This window comes from Piliocolobus tephrosceles, chromosome 10 (assembly GCF_002776525.5).
Source record: "Piliocolobus tephrosceles isolate RC106 chromosome 10, ASM277652v3, whole genome shotgun sequence".
In the NCBI taxonomy this organism is placed as follows: Eukaryota; Metazoa; Chordata; class Mammalia; order Primates; family Cercopithecidae; genus Piliocolobus; species Piliocolobus tephrosceles.
In genome coordinates this window covers 106,170,778-106,193,260 of record NC_045443.1, presented here as the reverse complement: position 1 = coordinate 106,193,260, position 22,483 = coordinate 106,170,778, and the positions used below count along the sequence as shown (strand labels likewise).

Sequence of the window (22,483 nt, the reverse complement as noted above, 5' to 3'; positions counted from 1 at the left end):
ACCTGGGAGGCGGAGGTTGCAGTGAGCCGAGATAGCACTACTGCACTCCAGCCTGAGCAACAGAGTGAGACTCAGTCTTAAAAAAAGAAAAAGAAGCCGGGCGCGGTGGCTCAAGCCTGTAATCCCAGCACTTTGGGAGGCCGAGACGGGCGGATCACGAGGTCAGGAGATCGAGACCATCCTGGCTAACACGGTGAAACCCCATCTCTACTAAAAATACAAAAAACTAGCTGGGCAAGGTGGCAGGCGCCTGTAGTCCCTGCTACCCGGAAGGCTGAGGCAGGAGAATGGCGTAAACCCGGGAGGCGGAGCTTGCAGTGAGCTGAGATCCGGCCACTGCACTGCAGCCTGGGCGACAGAGCCAGACTACGTCTCAAAAAAAAAAAAAAAAAAGAAAAAGAAAACAGTAACAAAGGATAAGGGCGTTCTCATCATTGTCATGAAATCACACTGATGTATGTGTGCATTATGTTGTCCAATCAGTGAAATTTTTAGTGAATTGGATCTCATTTAGCATCCCTGTTGCTGTTTCCATGTATGAGTATTGTATGTGCATAGTTCAAACTTCTATTATTCTAGGAAAATGGCTTGCTTAATTGGGATAGAAGAATGTATAATAAGGTTATAAAAATTTATTTATAAAAACATGTATATACACACATATATGTATTATTATCTTCCCCCCAGAAAAATATGCAGGAACCAATTGCTCTTCATGAGATGGACACTAGCAATGGGGTGTTGCTGCCTTTCTATGACCCTGACACCAGCATCATTTACTTATGTGGAAAGGTAAACAGTAATTTTGATGTTTGGTGTTAAATGCTGTAAGTGGAAACATTTATCCTTCAGAGATTTAGAGAGGGGCAATGTGTTGTATCTGTTTAATTTTTCTAATTTGTGTGTGTACGTTATAAGCTAAGGACAGATAATTTGGTATTTTTTAGGTCTTGAGACTGGGCTGTGGGCAGCTTGCCAGTTGTGCAGTGATAACACGCCATGTTCCATACTTTTGACTGAAGCAGGGGTTGGGCTGGAGTGTTGGGGAAAATGCTCCAATCAGGGTGCTCTTGTGAAAAAAAGAAGACACACTGGTGTTTCATTTTCACCTAGCAGTGCTACCTGATTGGTGATTTTAGATTTATCTGTACTTGTGTCAGGGATGGGCAACCAGTTGGCCACATCGAATGCTGAAATTTGTTGGATAACCCTAGATGAGCATGTGTATACTTAGTACCACACACCATAGACTTGGAAGGAGAATGGTGCTTTGTGGATGCAAACTTTTGAGGGCCTCAGAGACTCTCCAGAGGGTTCTTGTTCCTGGGGGTTCAGTGCTAGGGCCCTGGGCTTGAAGATACGAGGTCTGACTAAAGCTCGTGGGTGATAACAGTTACAGGGAGACTCCACACTGAACTCCAAAAACCTTCCTCCTGCCTTATGAGCTCAGCATGCCTACACTGTGGGTAGCTTTATGATTTCATTTTTGTAAGTGGGAACCTTATAATCCCCCCCCTTTTTTTTTGTAGGCTCAATTTCCCTCAGAACTTTTTGTAGTTGAAATAAACAAATTAATAACAGTAGAGCTGTTGAGGTAGTCCCTAGACCTGTTAGATAGCCCTTTGCTGGGTGGTAAAGCTGGTGATGTTTGCTTTTCATAGCTGATTGAGCATGCTGCAGACCTGCTTTACATTTTTATAGGTCATTGTTTTAGAAACAGAGATCTTGTCTGTTTCCTTGAAAGCCATTTTACTGCAGATGTTAACAGGTGTTAAGTACATTTACCTTGCCATTGTTGCCCTTGACTGAATTAAAACAAACAAAATGAGCAGTTACTCAGATATTAGTAACATTAGATGGAAAATTCTTTTGAGTATGCAGAAATGACTAGTAAGGGTTTAGCTTCTTTTCCATTGCTTTAGATATCTCAATCATTGAGACAAATGGAAATCATGAGAACTGGGAGCACTGTTGAGGCATGATACCACCTAGCTATTTTTGTCTTCTTCTTTCTTACATATATGTATATCTCCTCTCTGCCAGACAAGATTGCCATCAGTGTTCAGGTTGGTGTAACTGTGTGACAATTCTTTGTACTTAGACTAACGTGTGCTTCAGCACTCAAAGATACCTGACTATTCTGAGCAAGAAAGTAGAATTGTACACATTGCCATGAGATGGCACATTCTCAGGATACTCACTAAAACTGAGTTTCTTCATTAGAAAAATCTCACTGTTTATCATCAACTCAGTGCCTGGTATTGGTGCCCTTAGGTCTGTGAACAGCATTGCGTTATACTTAAATCAGTAATTGCATTCTCAGCAATTCTCTTAGTCGTTGTTTGTTTGTTTGTTTTTCGAAGTTGAATTGCAATGTAGCTGTTTGGCAGAGGCATTAACGTTTTTGCCCTAACCCTGGCCTGGTGCCGAGGCTCAGGGGAGTAAAATTAAAGCCTTTTGTAGGAGGCCAAAGAGACCACTTAAAAGGCATGCTAGCATTTGATAAGTGAGGGGTTACTTTGTGAGGAAAAGAAACTGTCATATGCTTTAGGCAAGCCTCTTTATGAGGAAGAAAAGGTCAGCTACTGAAGTGGGGTCCCAACTAATGCTGGGTTTATAGAGGAAAGAGACACCCACATAATCCAGAGGTTTCAGTTAACAATCAGACACAAACTTTTCTCTGGTTTCTTACAGGGTGACAGCAGTATTCGCTATTTTGAGATCACGGATGAATCCCCGTACGTCCACTACCTCAACACATTCAGCAGCAAGGAGCCTCAGAGAGGGATGGGTTACATGCCCAAGAGGGGACTTGATGTCAACAAATGTGAGATTGCCAGGTAAAGAATCGAGATTGTCAAGTATTCTAGGTTGGTGTAACTGTGTGACAATTATTTGTACTTAGACCAGCATATACTTCAGATCTCAAAAATATCTGACCATTCTGAGCAAGAAAGTAGTAGAATTGTACCCATTGCCATCAGATGGCACTTTCTAAGGATACTCACTAAAACCGAGTTTCTTCATTAGAAAAAAATCTCACTTTTTTTTTTTTTTTTTTTTTGAGACAGAGTCTCGCTCTGTTGCCCAGGCAGAAGTGCAGTGTTGTGATCTTGGCTCACTGCAACCTCCGCCTCCCTGGTTCAAGCAATTCTCCTGCCTTAGCCTTCCAAGTAGCTGGGATTATAGGCACCCACCACCACACCCGGCACATCTCACTTTTTATCATCATCTGAATGCCTGGTGATACCAGAGCAATACAGTTACAAGACGTTCTATGAAGCCCATGTCTTTCTATCCTTGTGTGTACTGTGGAATTAATACCTCATTTCCTGCCCAGATAACTGAAGTGCAGCAATTAAGTGGCATAGCTGGGGTGTATTGCACACCTACAGAAATAGTGAAATGTGCTGGGCTTCATAGAACGTCTTGTAGCTGTATTGCTCTGGTATCACCAGGCATTCAGATGATGATAAAAAGTGAGATGTGCCGGGTGTGGTGGTGGGTGCCTATAATCCCAGCTACATTTTTAATCTTCAAACTGAGGCCATGGTCAGTGTTCCCTGGTGGGCAAGTAGGGGAGAGCCTGGCTCGGGGATGGAAAAGGGGGTGGTTTTCCTACCCTATAAGTGGAAGAACCAGAATCAGAACTGTATTTGGGGCCCCACTGGTCCTAAAATAGAGAAACCAAAGGTCCTACAGTGGGGCGGTAGGTTAGCTTGATTTAGGAAGTTCAGCTATGATTTAATTTCTACCTCTCGGTACTACTACTGATTTTTTAAAAAATTCATATTCTAAATGCTGGGCTTCCTAAGGGACAGGCTTTTTTCTCATGCTAGTCAACAAATGTACCCTCTGAGACTCAGTGACCACTAGCCATTTCAAACAACAGAATAATTAGCATTACGTCATCACATGTAGGGTCATACCAAACATTTGTATAACACTGTTTTCATGGACTTTTGAAAACCTTGCTGTTCTGGTCTCACAATTAAAGAATTGATACTTACGTCTTTCAAAATAAAAGTAAAAGAATTTTTGTAAGCCCCTTTTTATATTAATCTCTAGTAAAAATACAAAAATTAGCTGTGTGTGGTGGTGGGTGCCTGTAATCCCAGCTACCCGGGAGGCTGAGGCAGGAGAATCACTTGAACCTGGAAGGTGGAGGTTGCAGTGAGCCGAGATGGTGCCACTGAACTCCAGCCTGGGCAACAGAGTGAAACTCTGTCTCAAACAAACAAAAACAAACAAACCAAAACTCTATATGGGAGTTTTTGTTTGTTTGTTTTAGTTGGAATAATGAGGGAAAGCTGTTACAGATAATTGAAAATTGTGGTTTAAACCAAACTAATCAAAATGTGGTTCAAAATAGACTGAATTCGAGTTTATGATTACATCCAGTATTTCAAAACACATTTGTTGTCATCGAAAAGTTCAACAGACTATAAACACAGTTTGGAATGTCTCCGATTTATGAAGTGTTTCTTGAGCATTTATTATATGGCAGGCACTGTGCTAAATATGCTACTTGCTACCTCTTACTTTTCATAACAATCCTATGTGGTAGGTGTTACTTTTATCCCCGTTTTATGGATGAGGAACTTATGGCTTGCTGAGGTTGTCACACTCTCATGGGTTTTAGTAGTACAGCTGGAAGTCAAAGCCAAGTCAGTCTTTTTATTCGCTATACTAACCACAGAATTTTCATTAAATCGGTCTTTAAAAATGTTTTTGGGCCAGGAGTGGTGGTTCACCCTCTAATCCCAACACTTTGGGAGGCCGAGGTGGGAGGATCACTTGAGCCTGGGAGTTCAAGAGCAGTATGGACAATCTAGTGAGACCCTGTCTCTACAAAACATTAAAAAAATTAGCCAGGTGTGGTAGTATGTACCTGTGGTCCCAGTTACTCCAGAGGCTGAGGTGGGAGGATTTGCTTGAGCCCAGGAGGTCAAGGCCTCAGTGAGCTTGTGCCACTGCACTTCAGCCTGGGCAATAGAATGAGACCAGGTCTCAAAAAAAAAAAAAAAAAAAAAAAAAGTTTTTTGGTTTATTTGGGACTCTTTTGGTTTTTGGTTTAAATAGTAAAGAGGCACATTTGACACAACCTTCCTTTTAAAGAGGACGATGATTTTATAAACCTTTACCACCCTGAGCTCTACTCAGCTTTTATTCCCCTGATGCGTTAAAGCAATGTATCTGCCAGGTTGTCTTCAATGGACTCTTGCCCAGTGTCAGATGCCAAAGGCTGCAGGTTTCCAGGAGAAATGAGTTTCACTGGTTTTGCATATTTGATGTGGCAGTGTCTTCTCTGACTTAAACTCTTGGAATTCAAAAAACATTTCCCCAGCGGCATTGACGCCCACACTCAACTCCCCCCTTGCACACCAGCCATTTGATCTGGTGATCTGATCAGAATGCTCACTAAGGCCACCTCTTTTGCCAGGAGCTTCAGAGAGATTTTTTTATTGTTTCCCATCTTGAGTGACAAAGAAAATTGGCTTGACCTTATCAGGGTCATCATAAAAGAAGTCGTTTCTGGTCTGTTCAGTTCTCTTGTACGATACAAACAAAAATGTTTTACCTTTCTTCCCCATTACAGAGCTCTTTGCTCCCTTCTTCCAATATTACAGTGCAAGTTGCTTTACATTCTCTTTCCACATTTTGGATAGTTTCACATTTTTTCTTGAGTGTCATGTACGAGGTGGTTTGCTTGGAAGGGAAAATCATAATCCTAGGATTTTTGTTTGTTTGTTTTCTAAAAGTCATATTTATACTTACACATGTTCAACCACCTCAAGGTGGTAGAAGACCTTGTACCCACGTTGCATTGTAGATACAGTCTAACAGATGTGTGTTCTTTCCTGTATGTTGACATGGTAATTTTTTCACAAGTGAGTCAGTTTCAGTGTTGCTATTATTTCTACCACAGTTTGCCCCCCAGATAATTGGCATTTGTTATCATCATACGTAGACCTCTACTCATGGTTCTTGTCTCCAGTATGCCATTTCCTACCATAGTGACTCTCAGCTTCCGTTCTGTCATCTGTCAACCAGGAACACTAAGTTCTGCCTATTCCCTGGGTGGATCAGATGCGGGGATGGGTAAAGAAGCACTTGACATTTCAGACAACGTTGTAGAAAACTCATTATTCATCCTGTTAGTCAACCTCATATTTCACTAAATGCAACTTTGCCTTTATTTCCCCTCTGAAGATTCTTCAAACTTCATGAGAGAAAGTGTGAACCTATTATCATGACTGTTCCCAGGAAGGTGAGTGCTCAGTTTTCTAGACAATCCATGTTTTAAACAAATGTAAAAATGAAATTCAAAAATCCCAAGCCTTTCTTCTTCCTTATCCGTGGGTGCCAAATGTCTCTTGTAGTCTGACCTTTTCCAAGATGACCTGTATCCTGACACAGCGGGGCCAGAGGCCGCGCTGGAGGCAGAAGAGTGGTTCGAGGGCAAGAATGCAGACCCAATCCTCATCTCCTTGAAGCACGGGTATATTCCAGGCAAAAACAGGGATCTCAAGGTGGTCAAGAAGAACATTCTGGATAGCAAGCCCACTGCAAACAAGAAGTGCGACCTGATCAGCGTCCCCAAGAAAACTACAGACACAGCCAGTGTGGTGAGGACCACTGACTGGAGTGCAGGGGTGCTTGGCTGGTTTGGGCTTTATCATCTGGAAAGCCCTTGTGGTCCAGGGCGTCGGCGAGTACTGTCCCAGCTGGGTGCACGGGGGTTTTCAGTAAATGAAAAAGTGGGAGAAGGTCCTCGGTCACGTGATGGTGGTGGTTTGTGGCCACACTTGCCTCCTTTAACGGAGTTAAAGCTCCTTTAGCCCCATTAAAGGAGCCAAGTGTGGCCACAAACCACCAAGATTTGGATAGGTATCAGTCTCCCTTCTCTGATTTGGGTAGAAATAAAATATCATGGGAGCGTGGGGTCATAGGCACCAGGGAGAGGAGGTCCCTGGAAGGAGGGAGTGGCAAGTGTTCTGATGTAGCTGAGTGGTTACGACAGAAGGATCTAGCTGTGTGGGGTTGGCAACAAGGGGGATTTAGGCAAGAGCCCTTTGGGTGGGGTGAAGGGAATCGAGCCTGCCTTTGACTCGCTGTGGCCACTGGAGAGTGCTGCTGTTGCCAGGAGAGCAGGTCCTGGGTAAGAGAGAAGGAGTGGACACACAGGGCGAGGGTTTCCCTCCCAAGAAGGAGCCTCCCTTACAAATGGCAGGAGCTCTGTAGCCTCTGGGAGAGTCAGCCCTCGCTCTGCTCAGATAGAAGTTACTCTTGATGGAGTGATTGGGGTGGTTGTGACGTAGGGCACTCTTGAAGGAGCCTGTTTTGTCCTATAGTCTAATTGGGACCCAGGAGACCCTTTATTTGAGTAAATGCTTCGGGATCAGAAGTGGCACTGTGGCACTGTGACACACTGTCGCTTTGCCACGGGGTTTCAGATAGATCGGCCAGTGCTCATTGGGTTCAAAGCTCCAGATGCAGTAGGGCTTTGACGTCTCTTTTCAACTTGGTGACTATGGCTTGCCGTTTGCAAAATAGAAAACTGCATTTTATATCTTACAAGGATTGAACTGTGTTGAACTTTGTTTACTGCATTTTAATCACTGCCTCCTTTTTTTGTTTGTTTTCTTAGCAAAATGAAGCCAAGTTGGATGAGATTTTAAAAGAGATCAAATCTATAAAAGACACAATCTGCAATCAAGATGAGCGTATTTCCAAGTTAGAACAGCAGATGGCGAAGATAGCAGCCTGAAGGTCCCACCCCCACCCCTACAAAAAAATGGGAGCAAGAACTTGTGCTTGGGAGCTGGTTGTTGGTGTGGTCCTAGGGAGGGCGGAAAGGGAGGCACTGCCATTTGGAGACATTCCATTTCAGAGTTGTCAACCAGCCATAGGCCACATTCCAGTAAGAACTCAATTTGTCTCCCAAATTTGCAGAAACAAAACGTGATTTAAAAGCTGAGCTTTTTATCAGAAAGCTTTTTTGATGTTTTAAGTGTTATGTGACTTGTTGAACTTTTTAAAAAGTGCTACTTTTAAAATCCCAGATACTCTGAATTTTAGAAAACAAACTAATTCTGATTGTGTCGTGCCCAAGTACCTTTTTTTTTTTTTTAAACGACTAGGGACCAATGCCACATTGCTTTTTATATTTCTTTCTTTTTTAATGTTGCCAAAACCAAAAGTAGCTTTGTTTTCCTTTGTATTTTGCTACTTTGCAGTATTTGTGTGTGGTTTTTTTTCCTTAATTTGAAAGGGACAGCACTGTGTATGTTTATAAACTAAATGAAGATAAGATATTATTTTGTATAAACATTCATCTGAGAACAATCAAAGCCGTAGCCACATGGTGCTGGCTCCTTTGCAGCACAAACCTGGTCATTTTGATGACTGTACAACAGGAAGACTTGAAAAATCACGTGGATTCGTATTACCACCGCTCTCATTTCATGGAGTCTTCTGATCAAAAAAACTCACATCGTATTTCTTCCTTTCCTTTCTCTTTTCTAGAAATCGGGTGTTTGTACCAGAATGGAATTTTGCTTCTTGGTTATCCTGTGCTTCAGATGATTATAATCTAACCCAAACTAGCATGTGTTTCTGCAGTTTGTTACACACCTAGGATCTATTGCATTCATGACTTTAAACATCATGTTTCAGGTTTTGGTCAGTACTTGACAAGGGTGCCTGGGACAGGAAGACGTGTGTACTGCTGAGTATTCGTTCTTGCCCTTTTCAGCAGCTTGCCCAGCTCTTGAGTACAGTGGTGGGGACTGAAAATGAGGGCATGTGGAGAGGGGTATTTGACCTGGGTGATCCTGTGTCCCCGTGCTGTCCCCATGCTGTGCTGGAGGAGGAAGTGGTTCTTCCACCAACAAAGCTCCTGCTCTACCCTCTTCCTCACATGTGCTGCGACCTCTCTCAGGGCTCTCCCAGCCATTCCTTCTTTCCTGCCTGCCCTTTAGCTCTAACCACATTAAGCTAAGATGAGGCCAGAGGGTGCGATTGAATGAATATTGAGACTGAGGAGAATGATCGAGAGTGAAGCAGAAACAGGAACGCAGACCTCTGCTGTAGCTTTAATGTGTACAAACATGTCCCTCTGCACAACTAATCTGCCCTGCCTCTGACCATCTCTCACCAAGGCTGCATCAAAGCACAGAGGCTCCCCGGACTTGGAGGGGGCCAGAGACTGAGCTCCGGTTGCCTGTTCATTCCTCGGTTAGCTAGAACTTTGCCCCATTTCCAGTTTCTTATAGTGCATGCTTGGGAAACAAGATGTAAGGAGCCTCTGTTTTGGAAGGGCTGTCTGTGATTGAACGTGAAATGTGTAGTGCCACTGGGACCACAAAGGGAATTCTTGCACACGCTTGTGCTGGTGTGGGCATGGGACTGGTTGGAAACATCTGTATTCAGGGAGCCAGGGTGAGGGCAGAGTGTGGTGACAGCTGAACTCTGAGTAATGCCCGTATAGAAAAAGGACCATGTTCTTATCCAGCCAATATCGGGAGTGCTGTCTCCACAATTTCAGGGCATCTGAATGTTTGATGTGGTTTCGTGTGTGTGTATGTGTGTGTTTAATATTGAAGTGGATCATGAGATGTAAAGAAAACAATAATGACAATGACTTTTATTCAAACCTGTATTTGTTTCTTTATCAGTGTAATCTGCTGAGGACCTTTGTGTCTAAGATTCAGAAATGTTTTAAGTTCTGATATCGAATTAATGAAGTAAACAAAGTTGTTGTTGATGGTGGTGAAACACCGTAGGGCATGTGGTTCAAAGAGAAGCAGGAGGACAAGGGAAAGTTACCCTGATTTTAGTTTGTAGCTTATGACTTATTTAATGAATAAGCCCAGCCAAGCTCAGAGTAGGCGCCCAAAGCATTGTGGATTATTTTCCTGTTTTGTCTTTTCTTTTCTTTTCTTTTTTTTTTAAGCCCTGACATCCCGGAAGAGGACAGTGAATTATTCCTACGTCGGCTCTTATAGAGTGGCCATAGTGTTCTGTCAAAACACTTGCTTCCATTTTCAGAGATAAAAATCATTGATTACAAAATGGTGTTTGTGTTTATTTCACACCTTGGCTGTCTGTGAGGCAGCCCTCACCTCTCTGCCTGACATAGCTTCTCTGACTTTGGTGGATGAGCACGGTGGCATACTCCTCGCTGGGGGTAAGTACAGGGGAAGCGCGTGTGGGTGGCTCAGCTCAAGAGCAAGTGAGGTCTCCAAGCCAGTTAAGCACTGTGTTTTGGCTTCCAACAGACCTGGGCCTTTGGATCCTGCCTCAGACCTTTGCCAGCGGTGTGTCCTGGGATGGGGTTCCTAATCCCTCTGAGTCCCTTTTCTTGCGAGGAAGATGATAATTCCATGTAGTTCAGATGAGAGGAATACCTGTGTGGCCACACAAAGAACCCTCGCTGCATGGCTGCCACTGTTCTGTTATACTATGAGTTGATTTCCTGACAGAGCCTTTGAAAGCAATTTTTCTTCAGTAGAAGCAATATTCTCTTGGCTCAGCTGTGACTTTTCTTCCAGCAGGCTTCTAGGGTCAGTTGAATTGCAGGGCTTCCCTTTTGAACTATGACATTGTCTCGTGACATTTCAGTGATTGTAGCAAAGAATTTCCCACTGTGTGCTTTTTCTGAATGTTTGTGAATATGATGAATAGTCAGCATAACGCTCCCCTTCCTCAAATGCCTTATCTTAAAGTTGCTTTAGTCTGTGAGAAGAATGGCAGCCATGTTCTTGGTCCACCCGTGGCTGCAGGAAGTAGAAGTTGGCAGGGCCCTCTGTAGACCCGAGGTGCCCGCAGTCAGCCGGGAGACGCGTGGTGGTCTGTTTATGACTAACTTGTTTTCTCACTCGGTCCACCTTGATTCTTTGCCAGAAGACCTGAAGGTCAGCATGCTGGCCCCAGACAGCCAGCCAGACCTCGTCTGGGGGGAACTTCCATTTTTTTTTTTAAGGTCACTTCCCTTGCTGTACTTGGTATTCTACATCCAGAAAAACTCTTTGTTGGCTCTTAAGAATCTGTTAACTCTGAGTGGCCCCTTCTCTTTCTGCTGGCACATTAAAGTATCCCAATGCTGGCAGTGGGTCACGGACATAAGTCACCGTCAAGGGCACACTTTTCCTGCTTCAGACGGGCAACCCTTGATGTCCAGGCTGGACAGTGTCCTTTGTGCTCCTTTGTTCATTAAAAAGAAGGCCCTTGTCAAAGAATGTAGGGGTGGCAGTTCTTTCCTGCGAGAAGGGGGTATGTGCGGGGTGGACAGCCTTTCCAGAGGGCAGTCTGGCAAGTGTATCAAAAGCCTTAAATGTTTTCTTAAGACCCAAGGTTCTCACCTTTGGAAATTTTGTCCCAGGGAACTAGTGGGAGGTATATTCAGGAATTAGAAGAGTAAAATCAACTCTGCAGAAGGGGGTCGGTAAGTTACTTGTCATATTCATATGTTATAATACTGTTTCGTTATTTAAAGTCATTTAGAAAGAGTATTGAGGCCAGATGCTGTGGCTCACGCCTGTAATCCCAGCACTTTGGGAGGCCGAGGCGGGTGGATCACGAGGTCAGGAGATCGAGGCCATCCTGGCTAACACAGTGAAACTCTATCTCTACTAAAAATACAAAAAAATTAGCCAGGCGTGGTGGCGGGCACCTATACTCCCAGCTACTTGGGAGGCTGAGGCAGGAGAATGGCGTGAACCCAGAAGGCGGAGCTTGCACTGAGCCCAGATCGTGCCACTGCACTCCAGCCTGGGCGACAGAGCAAGACTCCGTCTCCAGAAAAAAAAAAAAAAGAAGAAAAAAAAAAGAGTATTGAATAGGAAACATTAAAAAAAAATAGTAAAATAGAGTCAATTCCAACTTGGGTTTAAAATATATACCTACCTAGGTTGAAGGATGAAAGTATATTATTTCTGGGTGCTGGATGTCATTACCAACTTTTTTCTATGTATTCCAAGTGCCCTACAGTGAACTGTTGCTGATGTCAGCATAAAAAGTAAAAGTGTGTTTACAAAGTAATTCTCATCAGCTCTCTACCCCATGGAGTCACTCTACAGTAAATGATGTTAGTTGGCTGATCCATTTAAAAGTAAGATGGGGAAGAAAGTGAAGTCCATTAGACCTCATAAGAACATTCAGGACCAGAACTTCTAGTGAGAAGTGTAGGTTTCCTAATACAGATATGTAAAATCACCCCAGAACAGATGGTTTGTGACAAACTTTTTAAAGGATATATGCATATACAATGTATACTTATGTGTAGAATAAATACCAGAAATGTTGTTATTGCTATAGGGAAGTAAAGTTGTGTGTAATTTCTATTTAATCCTATTTTTCTGAATTTATACATTTCCTATGAATATATTTATTCCCAGAAAGGCATTATTAAAATTAATGTATTAGTGGTAAGTTAATAATTATTAAGATAAGCATAAATCAGTGGAGATGTTTGAAATGGTGCAGCAACATTTGGTTAGCTGTGGGGGCAGCAGGACACCAATACACATTCTTAATGGGAGTCCACAGTTAAAATAAAACCTTTTCTTTCTCTATTTAGAAGAAAGTAAGTCCCTTTTAATCTATGCCTCAGACAAGAGAAAAAAAATGTAAGCCCTAAAGCAATGCAATACATCACAAAGGAAAAGACAGATTGGCTATATAAAAGTTAAATTATGTAAGACTTTAATACGGCAGAAAATGAAGGTCATCAGAACTGGGAAATATGTTTTCTTCCAATATAGTAAGGGCTAAGTATACTTGGATATGCTTCATCTCAGCTGCAGCTGCTGCCTCTGTTTGAAACGTGACGTGTGAAATGTTATGTCCCAGGCAGCTGATGTGCAGATGGCAGTCATCCTTGTCCCTCCTGCGGGAACCGAGTCCACCAGCAAACGGCTTATTCTCAACTTCGGACTTTGGGGTGTGGGGTGGGGGTGTGTTCGCTAGGCGACACTGTGTTGTGCCGGGTGAGAAGTTCCCCTGTGGCGAGTGTCAGGAGGGCTGGGTGGGAGATGGGAATTACTGCACATCCAAGATCCTTGAGGATAAGGTGGCTGCTGAGTTGGTTGGATTGGCTGAAATGTGGAGGAAGGTGAGTTTAGAGAGGCAGATGGGATCCTTCAAATTCATTGTAGTTGAAGTTTAATTCATGTGAATGAAAATGGGTAAGAGGGCAGATTTTAGGATCCTGAGTTTAGTGAGTGGCAGATAGAGGGTGAGGCACACGGGTTCCTGACAGGCTTCATGGTGAGGGGCTAGAAAGCAATGTCGGGGCCATTGCCTCGGGAGCCTGAGGGCAGAAGTCAGAGGAGGAAGTTATTCCACCTCAGGACTCAACTTGGAAGAGAAGTAAACAGGTCTCTTCTGCTATCAGAAAAAAATCTGTACACTTGAGCTTGGACATTCACCACTGGGTGCTTAGTTTTGTTCTTTGAGTAGCTTCCTCACACTGATCTCAAAGAGTAAGTGGACTTTTAGGGAAGGACTTTCTGGTGGGTTTGGAACAGAACTGGGGAGAAGTGGCTCAGACAAAGGCCCGCAGGCAGTTGTGGGGGCAGAGAAAGCTTTGGGCTGCCAGAGAGGAGCAGTCATCCGTGTCTTCGAGGGGAAGAGCAGGGAGCAGGCCTAGTTACAGTAGAAGGGGGTCACACACAGGGTGCCTGGGCCCCCGAAATGCTGTGGAACGCGGTCAGGGGGCTGGTTGCCAAGGTTGTCCAGGCTCCTCTCCACTGGGTGCCTGTCAGGCCCCCAGCAGCAGGGCTCCCTTCCCAGAAGCCGTGTACCTCTCATCGCCCATTTCCTAATCTCCTCTCCCCCACTAGGTAGGGTTGGATTCGTCTTGGCATTCACTGGGTGAGAATTTGTATTTACAGTGAGAGTGTCACGGGGCTGGAGAGAACTGTAGTGGAGCAAGTGACCCCTGGTCCAGTCAGGAGAGGTACTCAGGCTGATGCTCAGTGCCCTGAGGGAGTTCAGCAGCAACATCCAAGCTTGGGGGCTCTAGTGATGAGGTCTGAGAACTAGGCAGTGCCCCCTCCATGACAGGGAGCTGTTGCAGCTTCATTTCCATGCGGAGATGCTATTTGGGTTGTGGAAGTTGGAATAATATCTCTTGGTGAACAAAATCCTGGGCTACTTATCACCATCCCCACCTACAGCTCCCCAAATGCAAAATGAGTTCTCATCACCCTAAGCAGTGTCTTTAAGAGGCAGTGGCCCAGAATGCCTCATAAGCCACAAGGTGGAGATTCCATCTGGGGATCTGGCCACCCGCCAGGTGCCTCCCCATGTAGATACCAGTCTAGTGTCTGAACAGCCTTGTAACTGGTTTCTCTGCCTCCAGCCACCTGTTCCCTGTTTTGCTTCTAGAGTGATGTTTTCTGTCAAAGTCTCTGAAGGAGATACAAGTGAATATCCCTTTTGTCTACAGGAGGAAGTTCATGTTCTTCTACCCCTGAGCCCCCTTGACTCCCGTCTCTTCTCTCGTATCCCACACCCAGGCTCTTGTTTCACAATGCGTCCATGTCCCAGCTACTTCTCACACCTCCATGGTGACTCCCCTAGCCTGTGCTCCCATCATTTCTGTGTGGACAGAGCCTCTGTATTAGCATTCTCCAGAAGAAGAGAACCAATAGGGTCTGTCTGCATGAGGGAAGAGGAGAGATCGGGATGTATTATAAGGAATTGACTCACGTGATTATGGAGGCTGCTAAGCTCCAAGATCTGCAGTCAACAAACCAGAGAGACCCAGGAGAGCTGAGTTTTTCAGTTCAGATCAGAAAGCAACTAAAAACTGAGGTCCCAGCTTGAAGGCAGTCAGGCAGGAGTAATTCCTTTTTTTTTTTTTTTTTTTTGAAATGGAGTCTCACTCTGTCTCCCAGGTGGGAGTGCAGTGGCATGGTCTTGGCTCACTGCAGCCTCTGCCCCCTGGGTTCAAGCAGTTCTCCTGCCTCAGCCTCCAAAGTAGCTGGGACTACAGGCATGCACCAACACGCCTGGCTAATTTTTGTATTTTTAGTAGAGACAGGATTTCCCCATGTTGGCCAGGCTGGTCTTAAACTCCTGACCTCAGGTGATCTGCCCACCTTGGCCTCCCAAAGTGCTGGAATTACAGGCGTGAGCCACCACACCCGCGAGGAATTTCTTCTTACTCAGCCTTTTTGTTCTATTCAGGCCCTCAACGGAATGGATCCGCCCACCCACACCAGAGCGAGCAACCTGCTCTACTCAACCCACAGATTCAAATGTTCATTTCATCCAGAAAACCCTCACAGACACCCCCAGGGTAATGTGTCACCAGATATTTGGGCACCCCATTGCCCAATCAAGTTGACAAGGTTAACAATCACAGCTTCCTAACCCAGCTTCCCCCAGCCATTTGAATCTGTTCTCAGAGCTGCAGCCATAGTCACCTTTTCCGGTATTAAGGCGGGGGAAGGCATGCTAAGGCCCATGGGCTAACTCCAACCTGCCGGAAGCTTCTTTGTATCCCACAAGCTAAGAATGGTTTTTATATTTTTAAATGGTTGGGGGAAAAACAATATTTACTGACAAGTAAAAAGTGATACGAAATTCAAATTTCAGTGTCCATCAGTAAAGCTTATTGGAACACACCATGCCTTGTCTGTGGCTGCTTTTGCTCTATACTTGAAGAGTTGAGTAGCTGCAACAGAGATTGTATGGCCACAAAGCCTAAAATATTTACTGTGTAGCCCTTTAAGAAAAAGCTCGTTGACCTCTGTATCTAAGGCTTCAAACCCTCCATGGTTTCCCATCCCACTCAGAATAAAAACTAAATCCTTACCACTAGCTTAGGAGGCCCTGTGTTGCCTGCCCTGCCGCCCCTCATCCTCTCCTGATGTTCTCTTGTGTTCAGGAGGCCTCCTACCTCTAAGCTTCGCATGTGCTGTTCTCTCGGGAGTGCCCATCCTTTCCCCACCTCCAGTGTCTGCCCTTCCCAGCATTTCATCTGACCCCCATACGTAAATAGTGCCCGTAGCACCCTAGTACCACTGATAGCTGATCTATCATCTCATTGGAGTTTTGACTGTCTTCCCTGAATTGAATATAAGCCGCATGAGGACAGGCACTGGTTTCCTTCACCAGGATCCCTGGAATCTGGCATGATGTGTCAATCAGTACTTACTGAATGACAGAACAGTTGAAAATATAGGCATTATCTGGGTTGGGAGTACATATTGCATTGTCTGCCCAGCAGTGCTTTTCTCACCGAATAAGACTGTCCCGGACCACAGTCAACTCCAGGTGACCTGTGAGCCCCTTGGAGCTACCATCAGTGGCATCAGATCTGGGTTTTCCTTTATGGGGGCCTGGGAGTTGGGGAAGCCAGGCACCACGCAGGAAGAGCAGGTATACAGTGATGAAGAGGGCATCTGGGTCCCTGTAGCTCCCCAAGTCCATGCCTAAGGTCCAGCTTTATTTCTGATCTTAAATTCCAGGAAATATCCCAGGACTCCTATGGCCAGGCCCCTGGCCTTCTCAAACAACACCAAGGTCTCTCCCCTAAAGACTCCTTCCCAGGGGTCTTCGAGGCCAGGTGATTGAGGACGTCTGCCAGAGGCATGGATTCCTCCAGCCGCTACCCTCTGGGGAAGAATCATAGAGTCTGGAGTACATTTCTAACATTTGTTTGCCCTCTGGCCTTCCAGGCCTGGGACAAGCAGCGCTGGCCACCCCCAGCCCAAGCAGACCCAGTGAGCTGGGGAGGCCCTGTTTTCTTCCACTCGAGAAATGGCTTCATGCTGCAATCTCCAGCCCAGAAACTGGTTCCTAGTGCCACCCAGACTGGCAACCAAAATCTGGGGCCGAAAGTAAGCTCCCCAGAGCTCTGTTCCCATTTGAGAAAGGGAATTGAATCCTGGCTGGACCAGGCCCACAGTGGACCATTTCCCCTTTGGATGATTCAAATCTGCAAGCTGTAGCCCGGTGAGCCCGCCTCGCAGCAGGAGAGCGGGGGAGGGCAGGCAGTTGGGCGTGACTTCCCCTCCCTTCTGGGCCTTCCTTGCAGGGAGCTCTGTTCTTATTCTATTTCATGAGACCGTTGCTTTCATTCAAACAAAAGGTCCCATTGTGAGTAAACTGAAAAGACCACTGCCCTGAGAAACAAGTGGCACAACCAGCAAGACTCTTGCTTTCCTCGGAGGAAGGAACGGGCTTTGCAGTCTGGCTAGGCTCCAGTCTGCCTGTGCCCTCCTGCGCCACCAGGGAGCCTCAGCTTCCTCAGAGGGATCGTGACACTGGGAAGGGAGGTGGGATTCTATGAGCGACGCCACCCCTTTTTTCCCTATTTTTAGGGAAGCGGACACAGGTTCTCATGGAAGCCAGCACCTTGTCAGGGAGGGATAACAGTTCCTGGCAAGTTACACATAGATTATAAAATCTCAGGCCATACCTGGCCTGTCAGTTACAGTCCTTGCCTAGCCACATATTTCCGGGATTCCACAAATGTTTAATTTTTCATTTTCTTTAATGACTGTACTGTTGACCAACCTAAGCTTGGTAAATACCAGGCTGAAGTTAAGTTGCGCTGGCTTTTGACACCCAAGACTTCCTCTCTTTGTCTCTAGAGTGTGAGGCTTTATTACAGCTGTGCTTGTCACTGGTGGGAACGGTCCCCCACCCCGAAACAACAAAGAAGCAAAACGCAATTCAATAGGCCACTGCATACATGCAGCTGTGCAGGCTGTGGTGGTGCCTCTTGGGACTGGGGGCCACCATGAGGTTGCAGGCATTTTCGTCCATCAGCGAATGGAAGGAAGACTGAATTTAGTGCACAGATGATCATTTAAGCATAAGGAGGTTATAGGTTGTTTGTTTGAATACCAAATCTCTAGTTGCTCAGAATCCACTTGTAAGAGAGCTTCAAGTAGGAGCCCAGTGAGCCATGTTTTTGCTTTAACATGGGGCTGTTCCAACAGTTAGCAGGCAGTTAGTTACAACCAGGAGCACGTTTTTCCCAGAAGACCCATAAACAGCCCTTGCTTCCCAGGCTAGCCCACTAGTGGGCTCCAGTGTAGAGAGGAACCTAACACGTACTGTCTTTGCTGATTGCAATTCCTGCTCTACACCCCAAATAGCTCACATTGAGAGGAGGTGGGGAGCATTGGGTCCTCTTAGACCAATCACAGCAGGCAAGTTCTGCAAGGAGGAGCTGGAATCATTTATACATTGAACCAATATTTATTGTGATTGGATGCAGGCTCTTTCATAGTACACCCTAGGTTCAGACTCTGGCTTAGCCACTAACCAGCTCTGTGACCTTAGGCGAGTTACTTAAGCTCTCTGGAACTTTTTTTTTTTTAATCTACAAAATGGGGATACTAATAGCAAACTACCTCATGAGGCAGTTGTGACAATTAGACAAATTAGTAGACCAGGCATGGTGGCTCATGCCTATAATCCCAGCACTTTGGCAGGCAGAGGCGGGTGGATCACTTGAGGCCAGGAGCTTGAGAATAGCCTGGCCAACATGGCAAAATACAAACATTAGTGGGGCATGGTAGTGAGTGCCTGTAATCTCAGCTACTAGGGAGGCTGAGGCAGGAGAATCACTTGAACCCAGGAGGCAGAGGTTACAGTGAGCCGAGATCACGCCACTGCACTCAGCCTGAGAGATAGAGCGAGACTCTGTGTCAAAAAAAAAAAAAAAAAAAAAACCAAAATGTGAAATAGACATCATTATATACATTTTTCTATATGCAAATACAGAAAAGAAAATATATTTGAAAGGAAAGGGCCATTCATAATTATGCCACCCAGAGATAGGGACTGTGAGCATTTCTTTCAGTCTGTCCTCTCAGCATCCAAGCACACTTGAATTATGCGGTTTATATACTTCTGTACCCTCTCTTTTCTGCCTAACAGGTCTTGAGTGCTTTATAAGCATTCAATATACATATGACTTTCATGCCTGCATCACATTCCATCGAGGGACAGGTTTCTGTAGTATGGGAGTCTGTGTTTTTTCCCAATATTTCTCTTACCTCAGATATCATTGCTTCAGCCTTGGAAGACATCTTGAGTATTTTTTTCTGGGCTTCATTCCTAGAAGCAGAAATGTGTTCACTTTGAATCTTTGACTCTCACAGATGTTAGGTGCGGTGAAGTGTGGTTTTACTGTCTTCACACAGACGACATACACCAAATTTCTCTTAGCAATATTTGCTCCTCTGAGAAGGAAATTTCGCTGCTCAAGTCTCACCTTGAAATAGGTGAACTGGGTGTGGTGGTGTGCGCCCGTAACAGCTATCGGGGAGGCTGAGGCAGGAGGATGGCTTGCTTGAGACCAGGAGTTTGAGGCTGCAGTGAGCTATGATCATGCCCCTGCACTCCAGATTGGGCCACAGAGCAAGACCCTGTCACACACACAGAAGAAATAGCTTACCTGCCACTAAGCCACTCCTTTTTCCTTACATATAGTACTTGCTGACGTACCAGAGCTCACCGTTCAGCCTGCACCATCCCAGGCTAGGGGTTAAGATCAAGAGCTTTATTCCGTCTGCCTCGACTTGAGTCCTGGCTCTGCCATTACTCTGTATGACCTTGAGCAAGGCACATTCTCCCTCTGAGCTTCAGTCTCCTCGTTTCTAAAGGCAGCTTCAAGGATTATATGAGCTGATACATGCAGAGCACCTACCACAGGGCCTGGCATTGACCACAGGCTCAGGAAATGTTAAGCATTTGTGTTGTGAGGCTTTGCAGGTGATGAAACTATTCAACTCTGCTGCTGCAACGTGAAAGCAGCCAGAGACAATATGTGTACACCAATGAGTGTGGCTGCGTCCCAAGAAAACTTTATGGAAACGGAACCTTGAGTTTCACACAGTTTTCATGCATCACAAAACATTTTCCAACCACTTAAAAATGTAACCACCATTCTTAGCTCACAAGCTGCAGAAAACCACGTGGCAGGCTGGAAGTGACAGACAGCTTGCAACCACTCACCTCCCCTAATCAGAGAGTGACCTCCAGGCAGACTTGGGTCTGTTTAGAGTTTCTCAGTCCCCTGTCCCTGAAGGCTGGCTATTTCCAAACCTGCTGGGGAAGGGTGAGGGGCCTGGGTTCCAGGGGTCTCACTTCCCCTCCTGTGGCTTCAGTTTCCCTGTCTGTGCAGGCAGGGTGAGCTTTTGGCTCTTTCCAGCTGCATCTTTCTAAGGTGACTGAGACTGTGTCGTGGCGAACACCTGCTGGGTTTCTGGTTTTCATTTTAAAATAACCTGTGTGCAAGGCAAGATATGAGTATCTTTCTGTGCATGTCCTGAGCCCCTGCCTGGTGCAAAGCTGCAGGGCAGACCCTGGGAGACCCCCTATTTCCTCCCTTCCGGAAGTGTCTGGGTATTCTCAGGCCTCCCAGCCTTTGCCTCTGCTGTGCTCTGTGCCTCGGCTGCCCACCTGGCTTGTCATCGCAAGTGCCACTTCTTGGAAGCTCCTCCTGTTAACCTCCCTCCCCCACCCAGGATGGAAGGAGAGGCCCCTCCCTTGCTTACCACAGGATGGCACTCACTGCGCTGTGTCATTGTGGCATAATGTTCCATTGACTTGTTTACTCGCCAGCCTCCCCAGCAGATGAAGGGCTACCGGAGGGCCACAGCCCCAGAATTGCTGCCCTTTGGACCTCAGGGCATGCAGTCTGGAGTGCCAGAGTTGGTCAAATGAATAAATTTAGGATGAAGAAATAAGATAAGCAGGCCTGGCCCTTGTGGAATCTGTAGTCCAGCTCCCTAGAGAGGCTCTTGGTTGCAGCTAAAAGGGCCTGTGCTGTGTATCTAGAGAGAGTGGTTTGAGTCCTGCAAGAAGAAATACACCATATTTGCAAACCCTTTGAAGATTCATATTTTGTGTTTTTTACTCCCCGACCACCTTCCACCCCCCTCTACTGCCCGCCCATCTTGGGCAAGAAGCGAGACCATTCTCCTTTCTGTCTGGTCACTCCTGTCCTTCGGGGGGTCCCCTCTGGCCCCGACTATCCATTGCCGCTGAAGTGATGCTGTGGCCTTTCTCAGTTTGGGCCCCACCCCCCGCCGAAGAACTTCTCCGCAGAAAGTTTCTACTTGGTTCTTAGTGTTTTGACAGTTATGGGAAACCAAGAGCAATGTCAGACCTAGGAGGTGCCTTACTACCCACCCCGTCTTTATCAACAGTGTCACCAAAGCTGTCACAAACAAGGGGGTGTGGGCTGTCACATGGCCCTGCCTAAGTAACCACATTCTCGCTTCCTCCTTCCACACACGGCCATTGGGGGTTGCTCGGGTCTGGGACTGCCGCAGGGGGTGCCACAGCAGTGCCTAGCAGCGTGGGCTGGGACCTCGTCACTAAAGCAGAGAAGCCCCTTCTTCTGGGCCCACGAGGCAGCTGTCCCATGCTCTGCTGAGCACAGTGGTAAGTGCTGGCTTGCAAAACCACAGGGAGTGGCTGGAGGTCCCCATGGGCCAGGGGCCTGCCTTATAGCTGCTGGCAGGCCCGGGAGGACGGCCAGGCCCTTCTTGAGCTGCAGCCCCTGGGGAGGGCAAACTGAGGCCCCTCTGACTCAAGACTAAAGCCTTCCTGTAGTCTGTGGCCTTATTCTGGTGTCTCTTCTGAATTGTGCTCCAGCCAACTTTTTTTTTTTTTTCTTCTTCTATTTTTGAGACAAGGTCTTACTCTGTCACCCAGGCTGGAGTGCAGTGGCACAATCATGGCTCACTGCAGCCTTAAACTCCTGGGCTCAAGTAATCTTCCCACCTCAGCCTCCTGAGTAGCTGGGACTGCAGGCACACATCGTCACATGTAGCTAATATTTTTACCTTTCCTAGAGATAGGGTCTCAAACTCTTGGCCTCAAGCCTCTTGCCTTGGCCTCCCAAAGCGCTGAGATTACAGGCGTGACCCACCAGCCCCAGCCTCCCGTTAACTTACTTCCCTCCCTGACCAGTTTGCCTGTGGTTTCTGGCTTGGGGGCATTCTGAATTTGAAAATCAGAGAAACCATGAGTGTTTCCCTAGAAATGATCTTACCCTCTCCTTTCCTGGATGGGAGACTGAGGCCGGGAGAGGTGAAGGGATTTGTTTAGGGGCGGAGCTGAGGTTAGGTCTGGAAGATTCCAGAAAGTAGAGGGAGTGCAGGATTGGTATTGAAGCCACATATTTTATGGATGCATAAAAAAGTGATTTTCAGAGAAAGATGCATTCTTCCCACTTTTTATAAGACTGAGAAAATGACACTTGCCTGTGGCAAACTATTAAAATATTAGAATTAGGATACTATTGTTAGCAAAAGGGAAAACAATAAAAATAATAATATTTAGAATACTTGGCTGGGTGCAGTGGCTCACACCTGTAATCCCAGCACTTTGGGAGACCGAGGCAGGTGGATCGCCTGAGCTCAGGAGTTTGAGACCAAGCTGGGCAACGTGGTGAAACCTCGTCTCTACCAAAAATACAAAATCTTAGCTAGGCATGGTG

General features: G+C 45.9%; 2 protein-coding genes and 1 long non-coding RNA gene across 4 annotated transcripts in view; 2 read left to right on the top strand and 1 right to left on the bottom strand.

Annotated features, from left to right (window-relative positions):
• CORO1C (coronin 1C) overlaps positions 1–10,077 on the top strand; it is an 87,395-nt gene extending 77,318 nt beyond the window's left edge. For both annotated transcript variants that reach the window (XM_023198195.2, XM_023198139.2), the window contains exons 7-11: positions 688–792; positions 2,695–2,840; positions 6,214–6,271; positions 6,384–6,629; positions 7,652–10,077. In XM_023198195.2, the coding sequence (XP_023053963.1) occupies positions 688–792; positions 2,695–2,840; positions 6,214–6,271; positions 6,384–6,629; positions 7,652–7,771 (675 nt within the window). In that variant the 3' untranslated portion in view covers positions 7,772–10,077. The remainder of the gene's footprint in view (positions 1–687; positions 793–2,694; positions 2,841–6,213; positions 6,272–6,383; positions 6,630–7,651) is intronic.
• Positions 10,078–12,685: 2,608 nt separating this feature from the next.
• On the bottom strand, positions 12,686–21,158 carry LOC111531329. Its single transcript, XR_002728236.3, has 4 exons — positions 20,952–21,158; positions 20,532–20,831; positions 19,029–19,089; positions 12,686–13,100 (listed from the first exon to the last, which is right to left on the bottom strand). It is a non-coding gene; the product is annotated as an uncharacterized LOC111531329 (long non-coding RNA).
• Positions 21,159–21,208: 50 nt separating this feature from the next.
• Positions 21,209–22,483, top strand: part of SELPLG (selectin P ligand) — an 11,808-nt gene continuing 10,533 nt past the window's right edge. Inside the window, exon 1 of the mRNA XM_023198337.2 lies at positions 21,209–21,423. The gene's annotated coding sequence lies outside the window, so the exon portion shown is untranslated. The remainder of the gene's footprint in view (positions 21,424–22,483) is intronic.